General features: G+C 39.7%; 1 protein-coding gene and 1 long non-coding RNA gene across 6 annotated transcripts in view; one reads left to right on the top strand and one right to left on the bottom strand.

Annotated features, from left to right (window-relative positions):
* The window catches only part of LOC105287966 (FH1/FH2 domain-containing protein 3), a 134,410-nt gene that overhangs the window by 68,572 nt on the left and 42,855 nt on the right, over nt 1-22,983 (top strand). Inside the window, exon 1 of one of the 5 annotated variants that reach the window (XM_011353870.3) lies at nt 15,864-16,104. The exons of the other annotated variants lie outside the window; for them this stretch is intronic. Within the exon in view, the coding sequence (XP_011352172.1) occupies nt 16,091-16,104 (14 nt within the window). The 5' untranslated portion in view covers nt 15,864-16,090. Of the gene's footprint in view, nt 1-15,863; nt 16,105-22,983 lie in introns of those variants that run through there. 5 annotated transcript variants of the gene reach the window in all.
* On the bottom strand, nt 19,883-22,446 carry LOC105287965. The gene is made up of 2 exons (XR_895526.3): nt 20,423-22,446; nt 19,883-20,067 (listed from the first exon to the last, which is right to left on the bottom strand). It is a non-coding gene; the product is annotated as an uncharacterized LOC105287965 (long non-coding RNA).

The raw sequence follows: 22,983 nt of genomic DNA, 5'->3' as shown, positions 1-22,983 counted from the left end.
GCTTTTGCTGTATTCTGCAAAGTTTGCAGAAAACCTCTCGACGAGTAAAGAAGCATATTGCGATGATCGAGAAAGAGAAAGAGAGACAGGAATAAATCAAATTAAAGGTCGTCCTGATCTCGAATCTTGGTAGACAGCTTTGGTCGAACTGTCGGTTTAACTACGATGAAGTTGAACGAACAGCGGATCCGCAGAAACAAAACTCCAGTTCACTTGGAAGGGCTCCCTCTCTCCCTTTTCCCTCCCCCTGCTACCCTCGCAGACGATCTTCCGATCGCGTCGTGACCCCCCGCGGCGTGTTCCCACGCCGAACCAGGGTCTTCTGAGTCTCCATCAGTACTGTGGTTGATTGCGATACCTACGCCCTCGCTCTCGGAGAGTGCTCGCGCTCACCCAGGTCTCTCTAGGCTAGGTCAGTACCGTAAACGGCTCACTTGCACGCTGACACGCATTCACGTGGGCCATGTGTGCGGAACCTTTCTACCAACACGCAGCCACGCTGCTCCGACCGGAGACCGAGCACTGACCTATGACACACGCGTCGACCGTTTATCGATATTGAAACCGAGCCCGTCATAAAATCGCGCCGGGGCTGCAGTAATCGTGGCAACAGATTTATTCTTCCTAGCTTCCTATGATTTTGTTGTTATTATTATACTTATGCTGTACATAGGCGAAGGAAACGAGATTCTATGATACTCTAAAAATATACAATTGCGATTTCAAATTGTCACACAACTTGCAAGTTAGATCGATTTTAAGCAGATCAGCTGATGTTACATGTTAAGTTTTTCGCACGTGATACACGTGGTACATGTGAGACGTAAGCGATGACGAAACTGGAGAACGTGTGGATGCGTACCGCACATCGTCGTCAGTGAACGACGCTTGCAAAGAGAGAGATCTTAAATGTTTTTTTCGAAAAAGATTGGTTATTAATTTAATTTTTGATAAATATTTTCTGATAACTCATTTATATAAATAACTATGCATAAGTTGCTATTTTTTTATTAATTAAATTCTAAATTATCTTGAAACTTGCTTGTCAAAATAATGTAGTTGTCATATAATGTAATTGAAATAATATCTATCGTTTGACTGATACGCCATGTTCTTTGTATAAGCAATTTGATGTAGAGTATTATGCACAACGCATACCATATATGTATATACAGACATATGTATTAGCTAATGAGACTGCGTATACACATGAATGTGATACTTCAATGAGAAACAGTCTGAATAAAGGAGATACCTCGACTAGCCGCCTTTGACGTAAATAATGTTTATCGACCTTAAAGCGGAGTTGATCGACAAATATATTGACTTTCTCTATTCCATGTTGCTACCATTTGCGCTATGTTTCCTTTATATTCATTATATATTCGCCTTGATTAGTTATAATCTCATCTTTGCAAACTTGGTTTGCATTACGCATATTATTATCATAAATATCTTTACATCTCTCTAAATTCTCTATTTTAATCTCTATTTTATATCTTATATTTTTCTTTCTTTCTAAAAAATAATTAAAGCACAAATGAAAAGGTTTTTGTAATATTGGATATTTAAATTATGTTATGTTTATACTTTCTATCGTATGTTTCATTTAATATACAAAAATAATGTTTTAAAAATATTCATCTCTCATGTTTAATAAATTTTTATATTAGAATTTTTTATATTATATATTTACATTGCCTTATAAGTAAAACACATATTATTCCATATATTATGATACAAATCTTTACATTGATTGTATTCAAATATTTAATCTTTATCGTCACTCTTGTCGTTTGGAAATAATAATAAATGATTTAAAAAGGTGTTAGATTAATGGGGGGAGGCTTTATATAATTCATGTGTATATGACGTTTTGTGTTCTTATCAGCAACTCGATCCTTTATTGTTTCGATGTTTCGCATTACTGCAATTGTACGTGCTGGTTGCACGTGCGTGCGTGCTTATTCGACCACCCGCGATCGTCACTAAACACGATAATACCCCCTTGTGCAAAGCGTCGTTTCCTCCTAGATCTGATAGCGATCTAGGCTTTCATTGCAAAAGAGCGGTTGCTGAAACCTTTCCAGAACGGTATGGTGTTACTCGGCCTCTCTTCCTGGATCAAGGTGGGAATTCATGAATTTATAGTAGATCTTATCGACGAGAACGAAATGCCTCGAAATGCCGCGTTGTATATGCCCGTTAATCGATCTCATTTTTAAGTGCACGTGTTAAAAAGGAGCAGCTCTAATCTTTTTGTTTCGCGAAAAACTTTCAAGTATGAAAGAACAATTACATGAAACATGCAATTTCCAAATCCTGTCCTCATATTTAAATGCTTGTAGATTTATTTGATATAAATCAAATTTCTTATTAATCTTAATGTTATTTTAAGAATTTGGAAATAATGACTAGTAATTTCCGCTATGTGAGTTATCGTGTTCTATCTGCGGGTATTATAACAACCATTATGGCTGTAGAAAGGATCGTCATCCGTTGATCCGTGCTATTTCTCCATGTTAAATCCTCGAGACATGAAAGTCTGAAATCTGCATCACGTGTTTCCTTAAAGGAGGCTGCTTCTCGTTTTGTAATGTGCCCAACGCGCAACAACGGCGATATCGACACGGTCGATGGATTCGGTAGTTTGCTCTATTTCGTCTTTTTCTTTTGTCCCATCTCGCCGCAGCGAAACTGGCGCAGCCACGGAACTTTTAAAGCCGGCAGGTACAAATTGACGCGTCGATTCTCATCTCGATCTTCCCGAGTCCCCGTCGTCATGGTCGTCGTCGACGTCGTCGTGGTCATCGCGGTCGTCTTCGTCGTTTCATGTTCAGCACCAACTGCCGCGCTGTCGAGAGAGGCTGTCCAGTAAGTGGGCCACTCACCTGAATACTTTATGGCAATCAAGACTTGCTCTTGAAGTATGGGACAGCGCGAGAGCGGAGGAAGGAGCGACAGGAGCGAACGAACGGGGAGAGCGACCGGGCGACAAGGGGAGAAACGGAGACAAGCTGAAAGGAAGACGGAGAAGGAGAAGACTCGTTGCTCCTTGTCCGTCATCGGTCAGTCGTTCCTCAGGGTGCTCACGGTGCACTTCCTCACGGCTTTTCCGATCGCGACCGCTCGAAACCGCAACGCGGAGGGATCAGCCAGCTCGAAGATGATTAGTCTAAGGGCGACCAGACCGGGATCCCTTCGTCCTCCGCATTGTGGCAGAGAGTTCTGTCCCGTTTGCAGGTAATCAAGCGACGCGGTAGCGTCGCGACGCCAAGTACATAAAAAATAAATAGCCGCATGATTTACATATAATTCCGATTGCTCGTTGTTTTGCTGATCGTTGCATCGCGTTCTCGGTAGCGGAACGTTACCGGAAATTACAACCGGTCATTTTCAGTATGCGATCATAGGTTCTTAGCTGACATGACTATTTTTGTCGTCAGATCTCGTGTCGTGTTCCACGAAAAGTGACTAAACGTATACTTTGCGTGTGCCGAGTTTCTTGCATTGGATTGGATGCAATCGTGAATCAATTTTATCTGATGATTTTGTCTGGTGAAGTTAATGCAACGGGTTAATTGGTTTCATTTGGAGTCCATCGAGTCGATCAATTAATCGAAGCAAAGCCTATTAACGCGCGTTTTCACCAATCGAATGGGAAACAGGTATCAGTCGTAATCGGGCTTCACGAATACTTAATTTTGCACACGCTTGTTAACATAGTTAATTAGTGTGACACAAATTATCACTTCGTTGGAGTCAAGTTCTACGTTACACGCAACTAAAAAATTCGCTTGGGTGAGCCGATTAGCGTTCTCGCGTGCTGCACGATCCCGATGGCGCGCGGAGAGGGTGCATTTTAGATCGATAAATTTCACAACTACGGTGGGCGCGCGTCCGCGTAACCGAGACTGGCGTAATCGACTATTAAGCTTACACTTTAATGCGCGTTTCGACCGGGAAGAAGACGTAAGAGTTGGATGATCGATCGCTAAGTGGCGTGCACCGTAAACGAGCAGGGAAGCTTGGGACATGATACGTGAACACCATGCACAGAGTCCGGAGGAAAACGCACGAAACCGTGTCAAGAGCGCGTCTCAGAAATAATTAGTTTGCCCGTCATTAGAGAAAGATTTATCGAGGTGGTGCGCGGAGGTCCCGCGCCTTCCCACACTTCGTCTTCGTCTCTTCGGCTTCGACGAGGCACGCTCGCGCATGCCACCGGAGAAATCCATCCGATTCAGCGACGCGATCGATTTGTAATGGGGTGGTAACGCTCGCACGTCATGCCTACCACCCTGTTGCTCTCGAGGGTCGATCAGCTGTCGGGAGATCCATCTCCCGTTTCCATCCCTCCTTGCACGAGACGCTCGTTACGAGAAGAACTCGGGGAATTTACGCCTCGTCGGTTGAACGAACGGTGACTAATCTCGCGATGTTGTGTGAATCGAGAATGAGATCGAATAGAACTACCGGTAGCGGTTGCATCGCGCCACGGTGAATGGAGATCGTGACACCATCCAGCTCTCGAGAAAGTAATTTGCTGGCTTGCGTCCCGATAAATTTGTCGTCGCATGCAGATTAAATTTCTTCTGACGCTCGATTTTCAGAGTACATAAAACAGTTTACGATATTAATGTATTCAACTGTATGACATTAAAAAATGCGGCTGTCAAACAATTCATGGAGATACTGGCCGCGTAGTAAATTTATGGAACTGTGCAATCAACAACGCAGTGACAGCTAAATCGCGATCACGAAATCTTCGTTGGTTTATGGTAATTGATTCTCGTTAGTGTAGCTCGGAGCAGCGTTCGTGCATCTAATTTACCTGAAAAAGGATATTAAATTCACCTCTATATAGACGAAAGATCGATCCGCGGAGCCAACATGGTTACGCTCGGATAGCGGCTCGTAAAGCAGCGAGAAACGATCTCATTGAAAAGCTGAGAATTATTCTCCCCTGATTAGTACTTAATACGTTTTCATAGCGGCTTCCGCAATCCTTATCCCTATGATCTCGCATCATCAATCAGCCTCGCCGGCTACCGCTTGTTTCATGCCTGTCGACGACGATCACGCGTAAATCTGTAAGGAGGGATATTTAACGGAACGATCAGACCCGACTTGCATCGTATCTCTCGATCGTAAATAGACAAGTGATTCCGAAATCATCGAGCGTTGCGAGTAATTACGTCTGGTAATCGTATTCATTACCTGAAACAGCTGTTAATTTCTTCAACAAGAAGGATCGATTTGTTCTTGATAATGCAAGTTGCTAATTTTGCAATGTGAGATTAGCATTAAATGTCTTAAATAACTTAAATAACTTTAATAATGGAAGCTCTTTTTTTTATCTGTATCATATCTTTTAATTAAATCATATTGAAATTCGAGATACTGTTCATCGAATCGTCGCGTTTCATGCAACGTTGCAGTCGATTCTCGCTATGAAATCGTCGACGTTTTTCACCATTTGTGGGATTAGTCGACGTCTATTACCGGTTGTCGTTTCGTCGGCGCGTCAAAGTCTCTTCGAGAAACCAGATCGCCACGCGAAAGAAACGTCGGAGGCGATCGATGAATAAATCGTGGCGACGATCGGTTTTTGCGACCGGCAAGCTCGGGCCTGCTTTTGTAACTCGCTCGGTGGAAATCGCGTCGAACGTCTTAACGAAGTCGCCTGCACAGCTTCTCGTCTCGTCGCTTCTTCTCATTGCGAAGAATCCTCCACTTTGCGCATTCGTAGAACGTTTCCTAAAACTTTGCCTTTTACTTATAAATTATTTATAAATCACTTATGCATCGCTAATGTATCAACTATATAATATTATGTCCGGACAATTAGATATCGTCCGTTACATTTTATTATTAATTAATTATAACACAGATTGTTTTTGGAAAATAGAGAATTTACTTATTGTACTTTCGTTACATTTGATTTTTTGATTGATTGCTTTCTTACTTACTTTATTTGTTAATTGTTGATCTTCGTTGGTTATTATTGTTCTTTGTTAGTTTTATATGTCATTGTATCTCAAGATATTCTCGCCAGTGATGACATGTTGTCAACGGATCCGTACAGCGAAAAATGCAGATGTGATTGGTTTACAGATATGAAAGATTTGGAGAACTGATTCTTTCGTTCATCTCGAGACGTTGTACATTGTTACTTAAATACCAGGTCGACGTAACGGGAGCAGCATGTAAACGTTCCTGTTCCTTCCTACTCCGGGCAGCAGGAAGAAGCGGCTTGGTACTCGTAATGGCATTCATGCAGCACTGCAGAGAAAGAGCAAAGGAAGAAGATGTATCGAAGGAGAAGAAAGAATAGAAAGATGAAGAGAAGAGAACAGTTACGAGGGAACGAACGTAATTTATTATGATAACCCTTGTTAATCTTTGCCAGTGCAACAATAGATATACAAAGATGCAAACTCGAGGTAGAGGATCTGATTGAAATATTGAGCAGAATGAACTCGAAGCTCAAACTAAGTTCCTTGAGCATATTGCAGACGTCAGAGATTCATGAAATGGATTATTTACGTAAAACAATGTACATCATCCGAAGTAATGGAACTAAGACAAAGTTGTTGAAGAAGACATGGAACAAGATGAGAGAGAAGTCATATGTATATAAAGAGAAATCGACTTCCTGTGAATACGCACGCACGTAGACGAGACTATGATTCTAGACGATCTCCTCTCAATCTCTCTGCTATCATGCAGCATCTGCTCTCGTTTCTCTCGCGAAAATATTCATACGCGTGTCACACGGACGAGGCTAAAAAACCGGCTGCCTATCCGCCTTCTTTGTCTTCGTCCTCATCGTCGTCATCTACGTCACATTCTCGTGTACGCGAAAATATATTTCCTGGAGGTTCGCTGCTGGTTGCACCAGTTTTCATTCATGATACCTCTCTGCCATACTTTCACGAAGTTAAACTGGTTTTCACGAACGACCCACGTACATGCCGATTTGTACATAGGCGTGTTCAATGGCAAGTGCCGGTTTTCTGACTTTGACGTCGATATTTAATAATTGTGAATTCGATAATATATGATAATAATAATGAGAAATATCTTATTATTTGTATGTCTCCGCTGAAAATGATTCTGAAATCTTAAAACATGTGTTTCTTCAAATATTTTCTTTAATGTCTCAGATGCGCAAAAAAACTTAATTGATTTTAACAAAGTTTATTTTTTAAAGATAGTTAAATAAAGACAGTTTCCGATAATAAAGTTTTTCAATGCTTTTAGCTTGAAGTTGAGTTTCCATGCTGCATCAGGATACAGTGTGGTATTATGTAAAGTTCGTTAGCTTTAGTTGCAACGAACGTGTAAGCAATTGAACGGACCAATGAGCATTACATATACTAGTCGATTCTAGCCGACTATTAATCCATATTTTACGCGAACGTAGAACGTAGAACGTAGGGATGTAGACTGACGCGTTAACATGTATCGGACGAAACTTCTCTCTCGCTTTCATTGGCTCACAGGAACGCGCTAGTCGAATGATTAATTACTCCCGCGTATAAAGTTTCTTAATTACACTGACCGCCAGAAGCTTTATTTCGCCTTGTTGCGAACACGAACACCATACATTGGCAGTCGCGTTAAGGGAGCGAGAGTAAAAGTCAACGTACAATAAAGGATAAGAAAGAAAATGTATTTTGTGCGAAGATATGTGAGATAGTCACGCTACTTTATATTCAGAACTAAATGTCAAAATGTCAATTACTCAGATATCATTTCTTGATTAAGTTGATTGATCGCGAAGAAAGCGAGAGAGTCCTGATCATATCTGATTAGGCTAATTGATACATGACTAATTTGCGTGCATCAAGTGCATTCACGTTCATTATTAGTATCTTTACGCATACGCAGACTGAATTAACACACTTGATGTACTCGGATGACATCATTGTCGATGATACTTTATTTTTTTGTATAAAAAATTGTTCGAAGAAAATTCATTCTTTCTCTCAAGAGGAACAGTGAAACAATCCACAGTCGTTATTTCCGTACATAAACGAGCGTATTTTTCTCTCGTTTCTGCTAGCACGATTTGTGGGATCGATTCAACGATATCTGGGAGAAATATCCGGGAAATTTTTTTGTGAATCGATTCCTGGGAGTCTGGAAAATCTCGAGTTTAACATGCAAGATATCCGTGGGGAGATGATGCGATGAACGAAAACGGGATGATGTCCAGAAATCCGTCGTTTTTGTGAAAATGGACATTGCGCTGCGCCGGACGAATGCTGCAGCCTTGAATTTTCGAGACGAAACGCGTAACGTACGCGTGCAAATAAAACACCCACGCATCGACGGCTACCTCGCAAACACGTTCGATGTGGCATCGTAAATATTTGAACGTCGAAAAGAGGCAAACGTCGACTTATCGACGGATGCTGACCGGTTTCCGCATCGCCATTTTCTTCCATTGTGCTGTTTCCTGTTGCAAAAACAGTGTATACTTTTTCCAAATTACAGACCTACAGAAGAAAATCTGTAACTGCCCTACGTTTTAAATCGTTTATTAATCATTTACTAAAGTTGCCGTGATTTTAGATTTTTAAAATTGCTTTAAAATTGAAAGCATTTGATACACGCAGTAGAAATGAACAAGAATAAAACTAATTATTAATCGATATCGACTTAATCGACTTTAAAACTGTTTCTTGACATTTTCACATTTACTTTTGATTGAGATATCTCAATTAGATGTCCCAATTTTGCTAAAAATGCGATATTCAATAAATGACACATACATAACATTATTTAAATACAAATACAACAAATACAATAAATAGAAATAGAATTACGCAAATTGAGAGAATCCTCGAAGTACATATAGTTGCACTTAATGCATTTATACCGCGGAAAATGAAGAGCTTTGATACACTGATTAGATAAAGGCTTGGGCTTTGAGCGAACTGGAATTAATGTTCTTCCACGAAGAAATAGCTCCATTATTACGAAAGTCGGTAACGAGGATGGCACGTCCTTAACCCGATTCCTACGAAACCGTGCAAATGGATTGACGCCGGATGCATGTTCCTTTGAGAACGGGACTCGCATTGAGAGGTAAAAGAGTAACACAGACGTGTTTGCTTTCTCTGAAGAAAACAGTGATGGCCTCCAATGCGCGCTACCAAATTCGAATTAATCTTGTAAGCCGTTTCCTCTTCTTTCGCTTTCTCTGTACCACCAATTCACTTACTCGTTCTGTGTTTTCATTTACCTGTTTGTCTCTATAATAATCGTCCATATGTCCCTATCCCTCGTCTTCGTCGATCGCGTGTTTCACCAAGTGTGAGGACACCGAAACTCTCTTAACATCCATCGAAACGTCTTAACCGAAGCACACATTAAGCTCATAAAAGTACTTCGTGTTACATGGGGATTCGCTCATTTCTCACTGTCGTAAACATCGCACGAGCATTGCAGCCGCAAAGAAGAGTGAAAATCTCTTAGCACCGTCCATGTTTGTCGAGAATTTTCTGCTGACGTTATTATTGTTGCACGAAAAATACGAGCGTATTTTATGGTCAGATTGAACTAAAGAATGTAAAGTTGAATATCGAATTGTGATAAAATTTAAGTTTTGAGATCACAAATAAGTGAAATATTTTTATTTAGTGAATGATTTAGTGAATTCCAGATTCATTTTTTCGTATCGTAACAGATTTTTATTATAGTTTAAGGTTTGATTTGCACAATTCTTAAAATTGAATGAAGATATTATATTATTAACTACATCATTATGTACATATGCTGTAATCGTGTATTAAAATTCGATGTTGAAGTCTGTATCAATATGTATGTGAATGTATGAATATTATTATGCAATGATAATTTGCGATATAATTTACAGAATTATTTAATATGTAATTGCATAATGTAATTAATAATGATATTTACATGGCAGATGGATAATAATAGAGAAAGCTATTATATATATAGCTTTCTGTTTTCCTTTTTTCCTTTAATAATTAATATTTTTAATAATACATTTAATTACTTCTAATGATCAAGATTATAAATTTTATTTTAATCTGTATTTTGAATTTGCAGAAGAAAAATCTCTTTAAACAATTTTAAGGTCTTAAATCAAATCTATTTAAGGTCTCTATTTTGATGATTAGCGAAACATGCAAATAGAGGAAAGTTAGCTCCTAGACAACATACAAATCTTTGTATTAAATTTCTTGTGAAAATGACAGACTCGATATAAGAGTTCCATTTGTCTTAGAAGTACATTTCTTTTCACAACTTCAACTGTCATCATAGAAAGTTCGAAGAACCTTAATGTAACAAAATGAGCGTTTACGTATATTATGATGAGTCTCACGGAATTATTTTTTGTTATCATGTGACGCGAGCGTTAATATCGGAGAAAGCTAAATTAGTATAACGAATTATTGAGCATAAACCAAAGAGAATTCGTATTTTATAAGACCATATAAAAGCATTGAAGTATAATCTCTACGCTAATCTATTGGTAGTTCTATCCCAATGAAACTTATTAATTTCATTCATTGTCCTTTCTTAAATTAAATTAACTTTAATTTGAAACCATCATGTATGATTTTTTTAAATGAAAAAAATTGTAAAAGCAACGTCGTTAATATTTAACTAAATTAACAATTTGTAGTTGAAGGCAACCAAATTTTTGTCCAATGGAATATATCCATATTATCGAATTCCTACTACGCAATGAAATTCAATTAATTTTGTTTGAAATTCACTTGCGAACAGAAGAACAGTACGAAAGTGGAATCGATTGAAATTTGGTTAACAGAAACAGTTTCGTGTACAATTTTGTGTATAATAAAATGAAAAGCGCCCATTGTTAAAAAACGGTTTATCTACGATATGCACGTAATAATATCTGAAATAATATCTATTAATTAAACATAATATATAATAATTAATACGATAATTTTATAATGATTAATAACTAATGCGAGATAACTGATCAACTGATTTCAAAATGGTAAGAGTGAAATGTAAAGGTTTTAACAGTTTAACAGATTCGCGGGCGGAACACGTGCGCGCACTTTCCTCTTATCCATCCTCTTGCGGACGTCCCTTTTGACACCATCCACGTGTCCGGTGTTGTCTGTATGCACCGGAAGGAAGTACGAGCATGACCAAAGTGCAAGACGTCGACTGCATGCGCCAGCACGATGCTAAGAATAGCACAGCATGGCAGTGTCGCTCGGGAATGTCTGGAATCGTTCGTGAGAGTATGAACGGAGTGTCCGTCGAGAGGCAATGTTCACGGCGGAAGGGACGGTGCGGTAGCGAGGGTCGGACGGAAGAAAAGAGGGTGACGAGGTGGACGCGAAACTCGACAGGCGAGGCACGTTCCTTTCATTCGTTCGTGAAAGACCCTCGAGAATCGATATGTTTGCAGGCGTATCGGTCACTCGCGTTCGTTATTAGTTTCGCTGTGTTTGTTATTAGTTTGCTATTAATTTTAATCAGCGAAACACTGGCGGGAATAAATAGCCGGATACGCAGGCGCTGGGACTGACGACATCTCCTCGCGCGCACGTTTACCTGCAACGAGACCGGAATTAACAGAGCGGCTTCCCTAGGCGACGCTCTCCAGCTACTTCGCCGACGAGCAAATCGTAAAGCGATTTCAGCGACACATGGTTCGCTCGATATCTCAACGAGCGAAGTTACCGCAAGCCACTTCATGGTCTGATCTTTATGATCCTTACCGAATCTTCGTTTAACTCCTCTGTAAAGTTGACTTCCACGAGAGGGAAGAACGTGAACAACTTGTCGACGTATGAGGACATCAATCCTCGCGAGTACATCGTTCAGTCTGTGATTTTTATTACGCAACTTGTACACACGCTGAGCACACGTTAGACAAATGCACAGACAGAGAAAAAGGGGACGCAGAGGAGAGGGTGGGAAGATTAGTAGACAGTAATTTATAGCGCGACGTGGATATCGATGAGCATGGATTACCAGCGGCGCGTGATTAATTGTCGCCGTATTAGTTCCCGTTACGACGCACGGCCAAACTCGATTAATTGCCGTCGCGTCGCCGTGCTTTATAAGCCGCCGGGTAAGCGCCTTTTTAATGCGCCGTGCAACGTATGAGCGCCGATTAATTAACAGCAGATATCGGGGGATCGGGGTAACGCGAAAAGTGACCGCAATTCGATTCGCTTCTACGATAGCGGCGGCTGTTTTCGCGGGCTGTCACGGTGGTACAAGCGCGAGCGACTCTGTAATAAGTTTCATATTAATGCGCGTTATCAAGAGCGAACCCGGGGAATAGCAAAGTTTCACGGCGGAAAATGGCACGCGAGAGACTCAGATAAGGACGTAACTGAGTCCTCCTTTACCCTGCTCATTTGTAATCTTTAGGGAGTTTGAATGACTTTCGAATTAAGCGCGATCGAGACTTACCGATGTCATCGCTCTTCGTTTTTCTTCATTCGTCTTCGAACTTTAAAGCTCTTTTCGACGGCTTTTCTAGAGCGAAATAAAATATAAAGATATAGATTGTGGAAATCTATAAATGATTGAATATAATAAATTGCTATTTTGATAATTTGCAAAAAACTTGTCTCGCTAATTAACATAAGCGATTTTGTTATAATAACAATTTTTACATAAGTAAGAAGAGAATAAAACAAAAATTATCGCTCACAGATTTTAGCTAATTATTCTGTTTGATCAATTTCCGACACTCCAACTAACAAGATCCTTAAATAATTTTTCTCTGCTCGAAATTATAGATAATTGTTTTCATTCTTTATTTCGCGGCTTTCATTCATCGAGCACACGAAGTGTAAAGAGCATAAGAAACCACTCTCAGACTCGTGCAAAACTCGTCAACGGAATTTCATTGTCTCCGCCCGTACTTGTTAAAACCTCCTGAAAGCGAAACCTCGTTTTCTCGACCTGTATTGCCAGGTTCTTAGTATTCCGAATTGGTTTCGAGGCAGTCGTAAAGAGACAGCCGGCGGTCTCTCTCGTGACGAACAAAAACAGAACGACTCGAAATTCGTGTGCCCACACGCTACACGTATGCATTAATGACTTACAGGCGTCCACGTAAGAGTGTAACGAAGCGACGATCGCGACCATTTGTAATCGTTAAGACTTTCGATGAACGAGCAATCCGCAAGGCCCGCGAGGCTTTTCCATCTAAGCGTCATGGCTATTCGTGTGGTTGTTCCTCTCTTTCCCGCTAGCTGCATTGAAGAACATTGCTCTTCAGAGCGAGTATTGTTGCTCATAGTTACCTAAAATAAACCATAATTCCGTTTGGAGCATAAATGGTGACACCTTCCTAATAACACGCGGAATTATTTGACTTTGATTTCTTATATTTTTTACGATAATAATTGTACATTCTCGAGATAATTAGCGAGATCGGGATCAAAAGTCGCTCCGAAACGATGTTCTCAAATGTAACTCTAGAGTACTCTTTGCGGCGTGCGCGAGCTCGTACCCTCCCCCGCGGGCTTTGCTGCGCGTATCCTCGCTCTCACGAGTAACCAAGGTGGTTACCACGATAGTGGTAGTCCCGACGAATCATCCGTCTGCAACTGAAACCCCAGAGATATGTATCTCTCCACCTTGGCTAACAACCGGAGATTAACGAGTTGCTTTATCCGTGGACGTACACCCGTCTGCCGCGCGCCACGCCATGGCCTCACGAAGCGGGGTAAGAATGGAGAATCATCTAGTCCGGAGGAGTTCCCCAGGACGGACAGACGAGCGTTAATCGCACTCGTGAAAATAACGTATTTTCCCCTTGCCCGAGAAAAATGTAGCGAAATGTTTGCGATATGCATAATGCAATCGTACATGCGAAAACAATCTTTCAGCTTGAGAGAACAAAAAATGTAGATTACCATCATTAATTAAGAAATTATTCAGTTTATTATAATTTATTTCAATTTATTATAATTTATTTCAAAAATCATTACACAATTGATTGATCATTACAAGTTATTTAAAAAAATCATTATACAATTTGTTATAAATTATTACAAAAACGATGTGCTTTTTAGTTTAAATAGTTGTTATTATTATCAAAAACTTGATTTTATAATAATAAGTAATGTATCACTCGCGGAGTGTGTGCAATGTATTTATATCTCCATCGAGAATCATGGCCCGTAGCCGAAGTTTCCCAACGGGCAATTGCGAATGCGCTCGACCATGAATTCGCATCGGCATCATGCTCGCGTGAATCCGAGTCCTCCTAGTCGCCGTGGACTTTCATGGTCGATCGGTGTTGGATCGAGGGTGATCTCGAATGAAAAAAACGAGATCGTTAGGGCGACGCCGAGGTGGATCGAAGGTTCGCCCGACCTTGACGTACCCAAAGGGCCCTCCAGTGAAATTGCGCGCGTAATTACCGGAGCGTGCACGCGCGTATATCCATGTTAAGTAAATTAAACGCTGGCGCACATCGATATCACAGACGACGCACCGCAGCCATTGGCGACGTCTAAATATAGTGGTCCTCTTTCTCGCAATTGTCTGGATTACGTTAATAAGCCGTTTTAGTACTCAGTGTCTGTATTAACCGAGATGAAAAGCTCGAGTACACGATGCTGGCTATATAATCTAAGATTGCTCATTAAAGTAACTAAAAAAACTATATAATAAATACGATTTGTGCACTTTCAAAAAATTGTAATCACGTAATTATGAAATAAAGTTTTACTTCAGATATTTTATTATTAAAATATTTTACATATTTACGCATCCGTGATTCATAATGATGTTAACAAAATTGTAAACTTTCTAAGTTAGGAATAAGCTATTTGAAATTTGTCTTTATGAACTAAGCTTCAGGGGATGCAGTCTATAATGGAATTTTTACATTTCGCTAATATTAACTAAAAGGAAATGGATTGAATTCGGAAAACATTTTATCCAAATATCAAATATTTTTTCAAGTTTTCATTCTTACTTGAGTGTTTTAGAAATACAGTATTGGCATTTTCACATCACCAGAATCATCAAATAAAGGCGTGTGGAATGTATTATACTCTCTTTCTCTTTCTTTCTCTTTTTCTTCACCGAGAAATTCATGTACATAGTAAGATGATACTTTCAGTTCGCTTCCAGCATGCAATTGTGCATACACGCGGTACAATCAAAACGGAAAAGAAAAAGAATCGTTCGCTCATACTATCCGCCTTGTAGTTGTTGACTCCAGTTGGTCCCCGTGCGTCTACATGGATACAGGAATCATACCATTACACCGTTGCTATCCCTTATTCTTCTCTCAAGGTACAGCAATATCCACAAACTTGAGTATATTCTCCAGAAATTAAATGTTACGTATGCTGATAATGCGAGCATATCGTGATATTTGTTCTTAAGAATTCGAACGGAAAGAAATTAATTCCCGATTCTTTTGCATGCTATTTCATCAAATTCGAATTAAAGTATTATAATATTTCTTTATAAAAACCGCTCCAATAATTGATCGGTCCTTTTTAGAAGAACGATTAAATGGATGTTCCCTTCAGAAGAATTGATGTAAATATCTTTCCATTAATGACTCTCTGATCCATCATGAGAGCTTTATGAATTAATAGCGAGGTACTAATCTACGTGGCCAGCGAGACATATTCCCGTTAGGAACGAAACTTCGACTTAGGATCCATGGAACGAACTTATGAACGGTGCTATAAGTGAACCCTATGCACGTATGCACGCACGCACGCATCTGTACGCAATGACGTGCGTGTCGACGTTGTACAAAGGCGAATATTACATGTAACCCGCGCATATGCGTGTATAGGAGAGTGTGCAGCACACCGGCACAACGACCACTCAGCGTTTTGATCTCCCACCAGTTTCTATTGTGGCGAACGCGGAGACCAAGCAGCAAGAAGCCATCCTGGTACCAGACCAGTCGTTGCTTAGACCCCGACACTGCTGAGAGCGCTTCTCAGAGCCGTATCCGACACGGGCTAGCTCTCTTAACGCTCACACGTTCGCGAGATCGAAAGTGATATCGGGCAGAGTGCATCGTTGCTTCCGGGTCGCTCTGGTGACATGACATTGCGACGTGATGCCGCCAGATTGGTAAATATCGGTCGACTTTGTTTCCTCTAGCTTGCCTCTCTAGCGATCGAAGACGAGAAATGTTTTACTGATTGATCTGCGTTTATTGAAGGATATTGTAGATCGTCCAAGATCTACCGGAATCACCGTTACAATGATAATCAAAAAAATAACACTAGAGGATTTTTGGAATAAGAGAGATTTTATGTAAAAAAGGTCTTCAATTAAATTATTATATTCTCGTATATATAATATATAAATAGAGATCTTAAATGTTAAAAGATCAGTACATATATAAATATATTTCCCGACAAAACTAATACATTTCATCATTTATCTAGCCGAAGAGAATGCATCACTATTTTTTATCCAGTACCACAATAACAAAAAGATAATAAAAAATAAATAAACTGGAATGCTTTAAGAGCATCAACATTCATATTATTTTTCTCTTCATTTTTTTGTTTATTCATTATTCTGATTTTTTTATAGAAGATTTAGGAAAAGTCAAAAATTTCATCAATAAATTGCGCCATCGCTCCAAAGGAGAATAAAGAATTTCAACTGTATGGTAATATATGACGATGTTATCTACCGAAGTGGAATGGAATGGCTCAGAAAATCGTAGGCGCGAAGTCGCGTGCTGTGACCCAGAAAATGTACAATAACTGGAATTTCAGGGGAATTTAAGGGAAACGTACCTATATCTATATAAAAGCGCAGCGCGTCACATTATTGGCCTCAAATATAAAATATGCATTTTGTGCATCGTAGCCATTCCCGCGAACACGGGAATACGATATTTTTGGAATCGCGATTTCAATTTCCACGCATGTACCATTTCTCATTTGTTAAAGCGCAAAACTCGGGGTCACAGCTAAAAGGAGATTTTTCAACAGACACATCAGCGTTAGTTATGCAAAGAGCGCGATTCGAGACGATTCGACGCCTCAGACGTGCATCTGCATCTGAGACGCAACAGGTGCAACGCGCGTTCGGGGATGCATTTGAATAATTGGGACGTACGAGTGCGCGCGGGCTGCCTTGCATCTTTCGCGTCGGGGTGTCTCGACAAGATCGATCGCCGTGAATTGAAGATGAATTCAGTTACGGACGCGCTCGATGCATCTTTCGCCCCGGCATGCATGCAGTTGCATGCCGAGTGTACGTCGCGGCTTAATAACGTGCTATTTTCCGCATTCTTTGCGAAAGGTAAAACTTAACGTTGTACAGAAATACGGGGTGCGCATATCGTGTACTTTGCGCGTGTACATGCTCGCACAAAGTGTCCCAGTTGAACTGGCACAATCCCTGTGTAACGCAATTTCTACATAATGGCGTAATTAATAGCGATTACGTTCTGTGAAAAATGTTTTCGCGTTCCATGAAAAATCAACGACCGAGTAGATTCTGTTTGTTGCTTTTTCTGAATTTAAAATCAAGGCTACGGCTCGCTCACGGTAATAGCAGGCGGCTATTAACTCGCGTTTACTTTTTGTAAAGTTTTAGTATACCTTTTCGGTATAATATACCATAACTCATCGATAAAATTATTACTGAAATGTAGCTGCAGAACTCTTTTAATTAACTAAGAGCTTGCCCATTAGCGAGTATTATATCTGATTGTATTTTATCGATATTTTTTCTGATTTATTGATTATTCAGATACGATAAACTTATCGATATAAAATTTTATATTTATAAGTTTTTTCAACATAAAAATATTTTATTTATATTATCGAGAAATCAATCTTATTTGCTTTGATGCATTGCGTTATTCGATTGAAAAAATGGAACCTCGTATTTCTTTTATACCATGTGCCAATTTCAGAAATATAACGAATCGTTATTTATCAGCTTATACGATGTAATACATTCATACAGCTGTATTTTGACATCTGGTTTAATTGATATGAAATTTACAATCGTTTCTGGCAGTCGTGACATTCGTTCTATTTGCGTATTTACAGTCTCGTCAAGTTTCGCGCATAAATCAATCATTTGAAAATATTTGTTGTGCGGTGGATCACACATTTGATACATCGATACTTTTGATTCCGCAATACGTTTGGCCGCTGTAAATCATATCGATGTCCGCGATATAAAGTTACGCGACTGGCATCATTGAAGTGCGACAAAAATACATTTCATTTCCATTTCTTGTTTTGTTTGCATTTATGCGATATTTGCAGAGACAAATTTTACGCTCATTATTCCAAGAGATTATCCAACTGCAGATTAGTTATCCAAGTTGCGCCCAATGAGCAGAGATACAAGATCGACATCCAAGTTCTCCCTTTTAGAAATTTCTCTAATCGTTAGAATTCTAAACAAGTCGGTTCTGATTTCATTAGATAAGCAAAGAATTTACATTCTTCTCTTGTGCGGGACGGCAGCCACGAGGATTTTGATCTGACATATTTAAGTAATAGCTGATTCCATTTACTCTGTATTTCTCACGCCTGGAATCCTGCGTGACGTGTACAATATTAATAATTCATTATACCGTATCTATATGTGTAACGGATCTTCATGCGACTGTTTCTCGATTCCATAATTAGCCTTTCAGCGACTTTTATAATTTACGTTAACCAACGGCATGTGCGTTTTCCTGTTATCCAAGTTTAGCAACGCTACTTGTAAAATGGAATACAAAGTATAGTATATATTGTATAGCATAGTATAGTATATATTATAGAAAGTATAGAAGCAAACGTATAAAACGTTTAGAAACAAATTTCTGATGAGAATTAAGGGTAATTCTTCTTCCACCACTGTGCGAATGGTGTAACGCGTTATTTGATCTGAAGGTATATTGCATTATTGAAAGTTTCACGTCATCTCTCTAATGACTTAAGACAGAAACTTTCTATAAGGCATTATTCGCATTCCAATACATTCCATTCTCTTAGCAAGTCTCTTTGCATGTTAATGAATTCAATTAATATTAATGTCTACGTATCCATTAGAAAGTGTGATTTGTTCTCCCATCTATCAACTTATTTATCTGTCTGATTTGAACTTCCTTATTACGTATTCACTAAAACAAAATTATTCTGCAAAACTTCACGACTTCCGCCATTAAAATCCTTCATTTAACAACGAGACACTTTGCACATAGAAAATGCAATTATCATGTTTCTTTGTACGTGTGATCGTTAGAATATATCTTCCCAGATGTGAGAGATAATTTTCTTCGAGGAAGCAGGAGGTATGTCGTGTGTGCGGTAAGACGCCGGCAAAATTCCGACGTAATCGTAGCTGCTGACGACGCGACATGTCGATTCTCCTAAAACGCACCCGTAAATCTCGTTCACGATTCGATGACATTCCGCGGCGATTGTCGGCCCCTTGACTTTCACTCCCGCGCGTTTCGTCGATCGTTTGTGTCCAAGACACGATCACAGGCCGTGACTCGGCCGTTCCACGACGTGAGGGCAGGAAGGGAAGAGCGTGCCGCTCGTTTCCTTTGGGTTCATTGAATCCTTCCGAGTACTCCGGTCTGCCGGGTACTCGCACGCCACAACGTCCTGGAAACGTGCCATCAGGCGAATCGATCGATCATTGATCACCCCCGATTGAACCCCGAAGATCGGGTCTGATGCTGCACAGCTCTTTCTCTCGTAATCCCATTAGCATTATAAGACAATGTTTAATATTGCACTCATATTATATGCGAATAACAACACTTTTTATATACATTTCCTTTATATTATCCAGTTTCATATACTTGTTTTCTACTTTAAGGGGGGATTTTCATGTAAAGAGCCAAAAAGAAGCAGATTTTTCGGAATTTTTTTTCAAGAACGTATTTAGTCAAAGGATCTCAAACTTTAATAGTACATCAATACATGTAAAGAGAATATAAAAATATTTTTTTGGTTAAAAAAAACATATATATAGATATAGGTATGGACGCCGCCTTCAGCGGCTTCGGCGTCGCAGGCGTCAAACGGTGTGCAGTCTAGCATCCGCTGTAATGGTCTGAAACAGAATATTCAACAATATTTATTAATTATAGATCATTACGCATCGTTTGAACCTCATGAAGCAAGAAAAAAACCAAATTGAAAAGAATGGCGACATTTGAAAAAAAATGCTGTTTTTTCATTAAAATTTTCATTGTTATTGTGAAATAAACATTATTTACTTTAAAAATTTTTGTTGCTTTTGAGGTTCATACGATGAACAATATAATTGTCTACATATAGAGCCCCGAAAGAGCCCAATCGGTCTAATATTTTTTTAGTTATCCTGCACACCAGTTTGAAAAAAGTGATTTCGAGAAAAACGCGTTTAAAGTTTTCGGTTATAAAAAGTAATGCTTTTCAATACTTACAGTCCTAATCGGCGATTCCAGGGCCATATAGTAGGCCTTCTGCATCCTCGTATAATTGCTGCTATTGTAAATTCAGTTCTTTGCGAGCAGTTCGAGCTTCTTTCGAGCTACTGAGGCTTCGTCACTCCTGTTGCCGTATTCGCGCGGCGTCATACGAGTCTGCATACTCCTTACAATGGGTACCGATCTTTAGTTCTAATGTGTCCATAATTTTTAAAACGGCGAAATAGCCTTCGTTGAATAATTCTGCAGTAATATATGCGGCTATTTCCACTGTTCGGATGCCACAATATAAATATTTCGGAGCCAAACGCCAAACACACGAATTGAAGCTCTCGTAAAAATTTCCTGCCTCAGCTATACAAGTACGCGAAGGTATATCACAACAAAAGAAAATCATTAGACGTATACCTGCGAAGCTGTTTGTTATGTACGAGTGTATGAGTGAGGACAGACGAGACGCGTGTCTCCGCTCCGAGCGCTCCCAGCTACCTACTCAACGCGCGGTCGAAAACTCGACTATAACTATACGTAGAGGTCGAATATCGATTTGTAACTTTAGGAACATATTTTCCACATGTATTAGAGTTGATTTAAGCAAAAAAATTTTTTGACTCGTTACATGAGAATCCCCCCTTAAATAGATTAGATTTTATATTATGCGGTACATTTTGTAATATGTGGGTGTGTATTCTTCAGTACATCTGTGAAATATAATTTTTTAATGAAAATTTAAATTGGTATTAGTACGGAATTATGTAATATCGCGAATTATATGTAAAAGTGTTTAGTGAATTAACAAACTGTTATTAAATTCACACTATACAAGTAAATATTATTAAAATATTGTTAAAATTTAACAAAATTTTAATGTTATTATGGTATCAAGTTAGAGATAAATATTTTTGAGTGCAAGCTTAATCGTTTCTTCGAATTGAAGGAAACTTCGTGAAGCTGATACGCAGAGCCAATCGTATCACATCTATAGCCTAAAACCGATTGAAGATCCCCTCACGGATGTCATTATTAACCGTCAAACGAGGACCCACTTAAATTCGAATAAATCGTCATTGAATCATTGATCGGCCTCGTGCAAAATATATTACTGAACAAGAATTTGAAGACGCAATACAACAACCTGTGTTTCATGCGTTATAATAATATTGAAAAATATATCATTTAATCCTTTTACATACTTCTGCATTTCTAAAATATTTCAATTTGCTTTTACATACATTTTCGTGATGAGTAAGCCAAATGTCTGATTATTGTTATTCGCAAAGTGTTTTCTGCCGAGTGCAATTTCATTCTTGCACGGCGCTGCTCGCTGTGAACATTAAGTTCCTCGCGATTTCTATCATGTTAGAGAATGCTCGAGAACGCATTGCCTTAATTTAGACGTCGTTTCCATTAGCGGTGGCAATCCTCTTTCTCTCGAGTGGTTAGAGGCGTTAATTAGCTGCGCGAACCCAGAAAGCTGCGAAAATCGCGACGATTCGCTTCGCCCGTTTCAGCTAGATTCACACGCGCGAAAAGAGTCGCGGAACGTCGCTCGTCGCGACGTACGCACACGTTTGCACGTCCGCATTCTCTCCTGTATGCGATCATGTGTATATGTGTGTGTGTGTATGCCTTCGATTTAAATACTGGCGGACCAATTAGAGGGGTTAATTCCTAAGTGATTTATGGCTTCAAGCAGGGGAGCGGGACCTGACCTTAAGCGTCGTCTCTAGGATCGTTACGCAATCGCCGACGAGCTTTATTTGTACAACCGTTAATCGACCAACACGCGTGCACTTCACGCTCACCCTTTGCGTACACGACCTCGGAGGATATGCCGGAATATATTAACTGCTTGGGTGCTTGTTAACAGCGGTGCTGTATATCGAGGGGAAAAGATCGGCGTAGATTTTATATCGGGCGCAATTTTAAACCACGTGTTTACACTGTGCACCATTTGTAGAAACGGGATCGTACAGAACCGGCTATCATCGAAATCCCAGCGATTTCGAAACTCGACGGAACAGATCTGAATAAATAATGAAAAAATAACGGCATCCATTATTGCAGCTGAAATAGAGATTGCCATAATACGCGGCACGTAGCGTATTTACTCATCGTACTTGAGAATTAACAAACATTGTGCGAGATTGTTGGCAGATATAAACAATATATGTATTCTTGTCTTACTTGCTCGCTATTTTAGTTTCCCTCATCATTCTGATATACCGCAAGGAATTAGGATGACCCAATAAATTAATCGTGAAATCACTGGGAACTCTCTTTCCGTCAAGTCATCTGGCGACACTAATCGCCTCCGTCAGCTGCTGCGGGATAACTTTCTTCTGGCGAGGCGACTTTCGATTACTGCGAGACGCGTTTATGCTCTCACAGTCGTCGATGAGTCGTCTCTTTCTTGGCAGCTCGTAACTGACTTTATTTCGTTACTCCGTCTTACATAATTTCACGAGGGAGACTAATACTCGCAACGTGTACTTGAAAACTCGCCCGAGGATGGCCTCGCATCGTTTCGCAATCGTTCTCGTCGAGACTGGAATCGA

The sequence above is a fragment of the Ooceraea biroi genome, chromosome 2 (genome assembly GCF_003672135.1).
Source record: "Ooceraea biroi isolate clonal line C1 chromosome 2, Obir_v5.4, whole genome shotgun sequence".
In the NCBI taxonomy this organism is placed as follows: Eukaryota; Metazoa; Arthropoda; class Insecta; order Hymenoptera; family Formicidae; genus Ooceraea; species Ooceraea biroi.
This window is presented reverse-complemented; position numbering and strand designations above follow the sequence as displayed.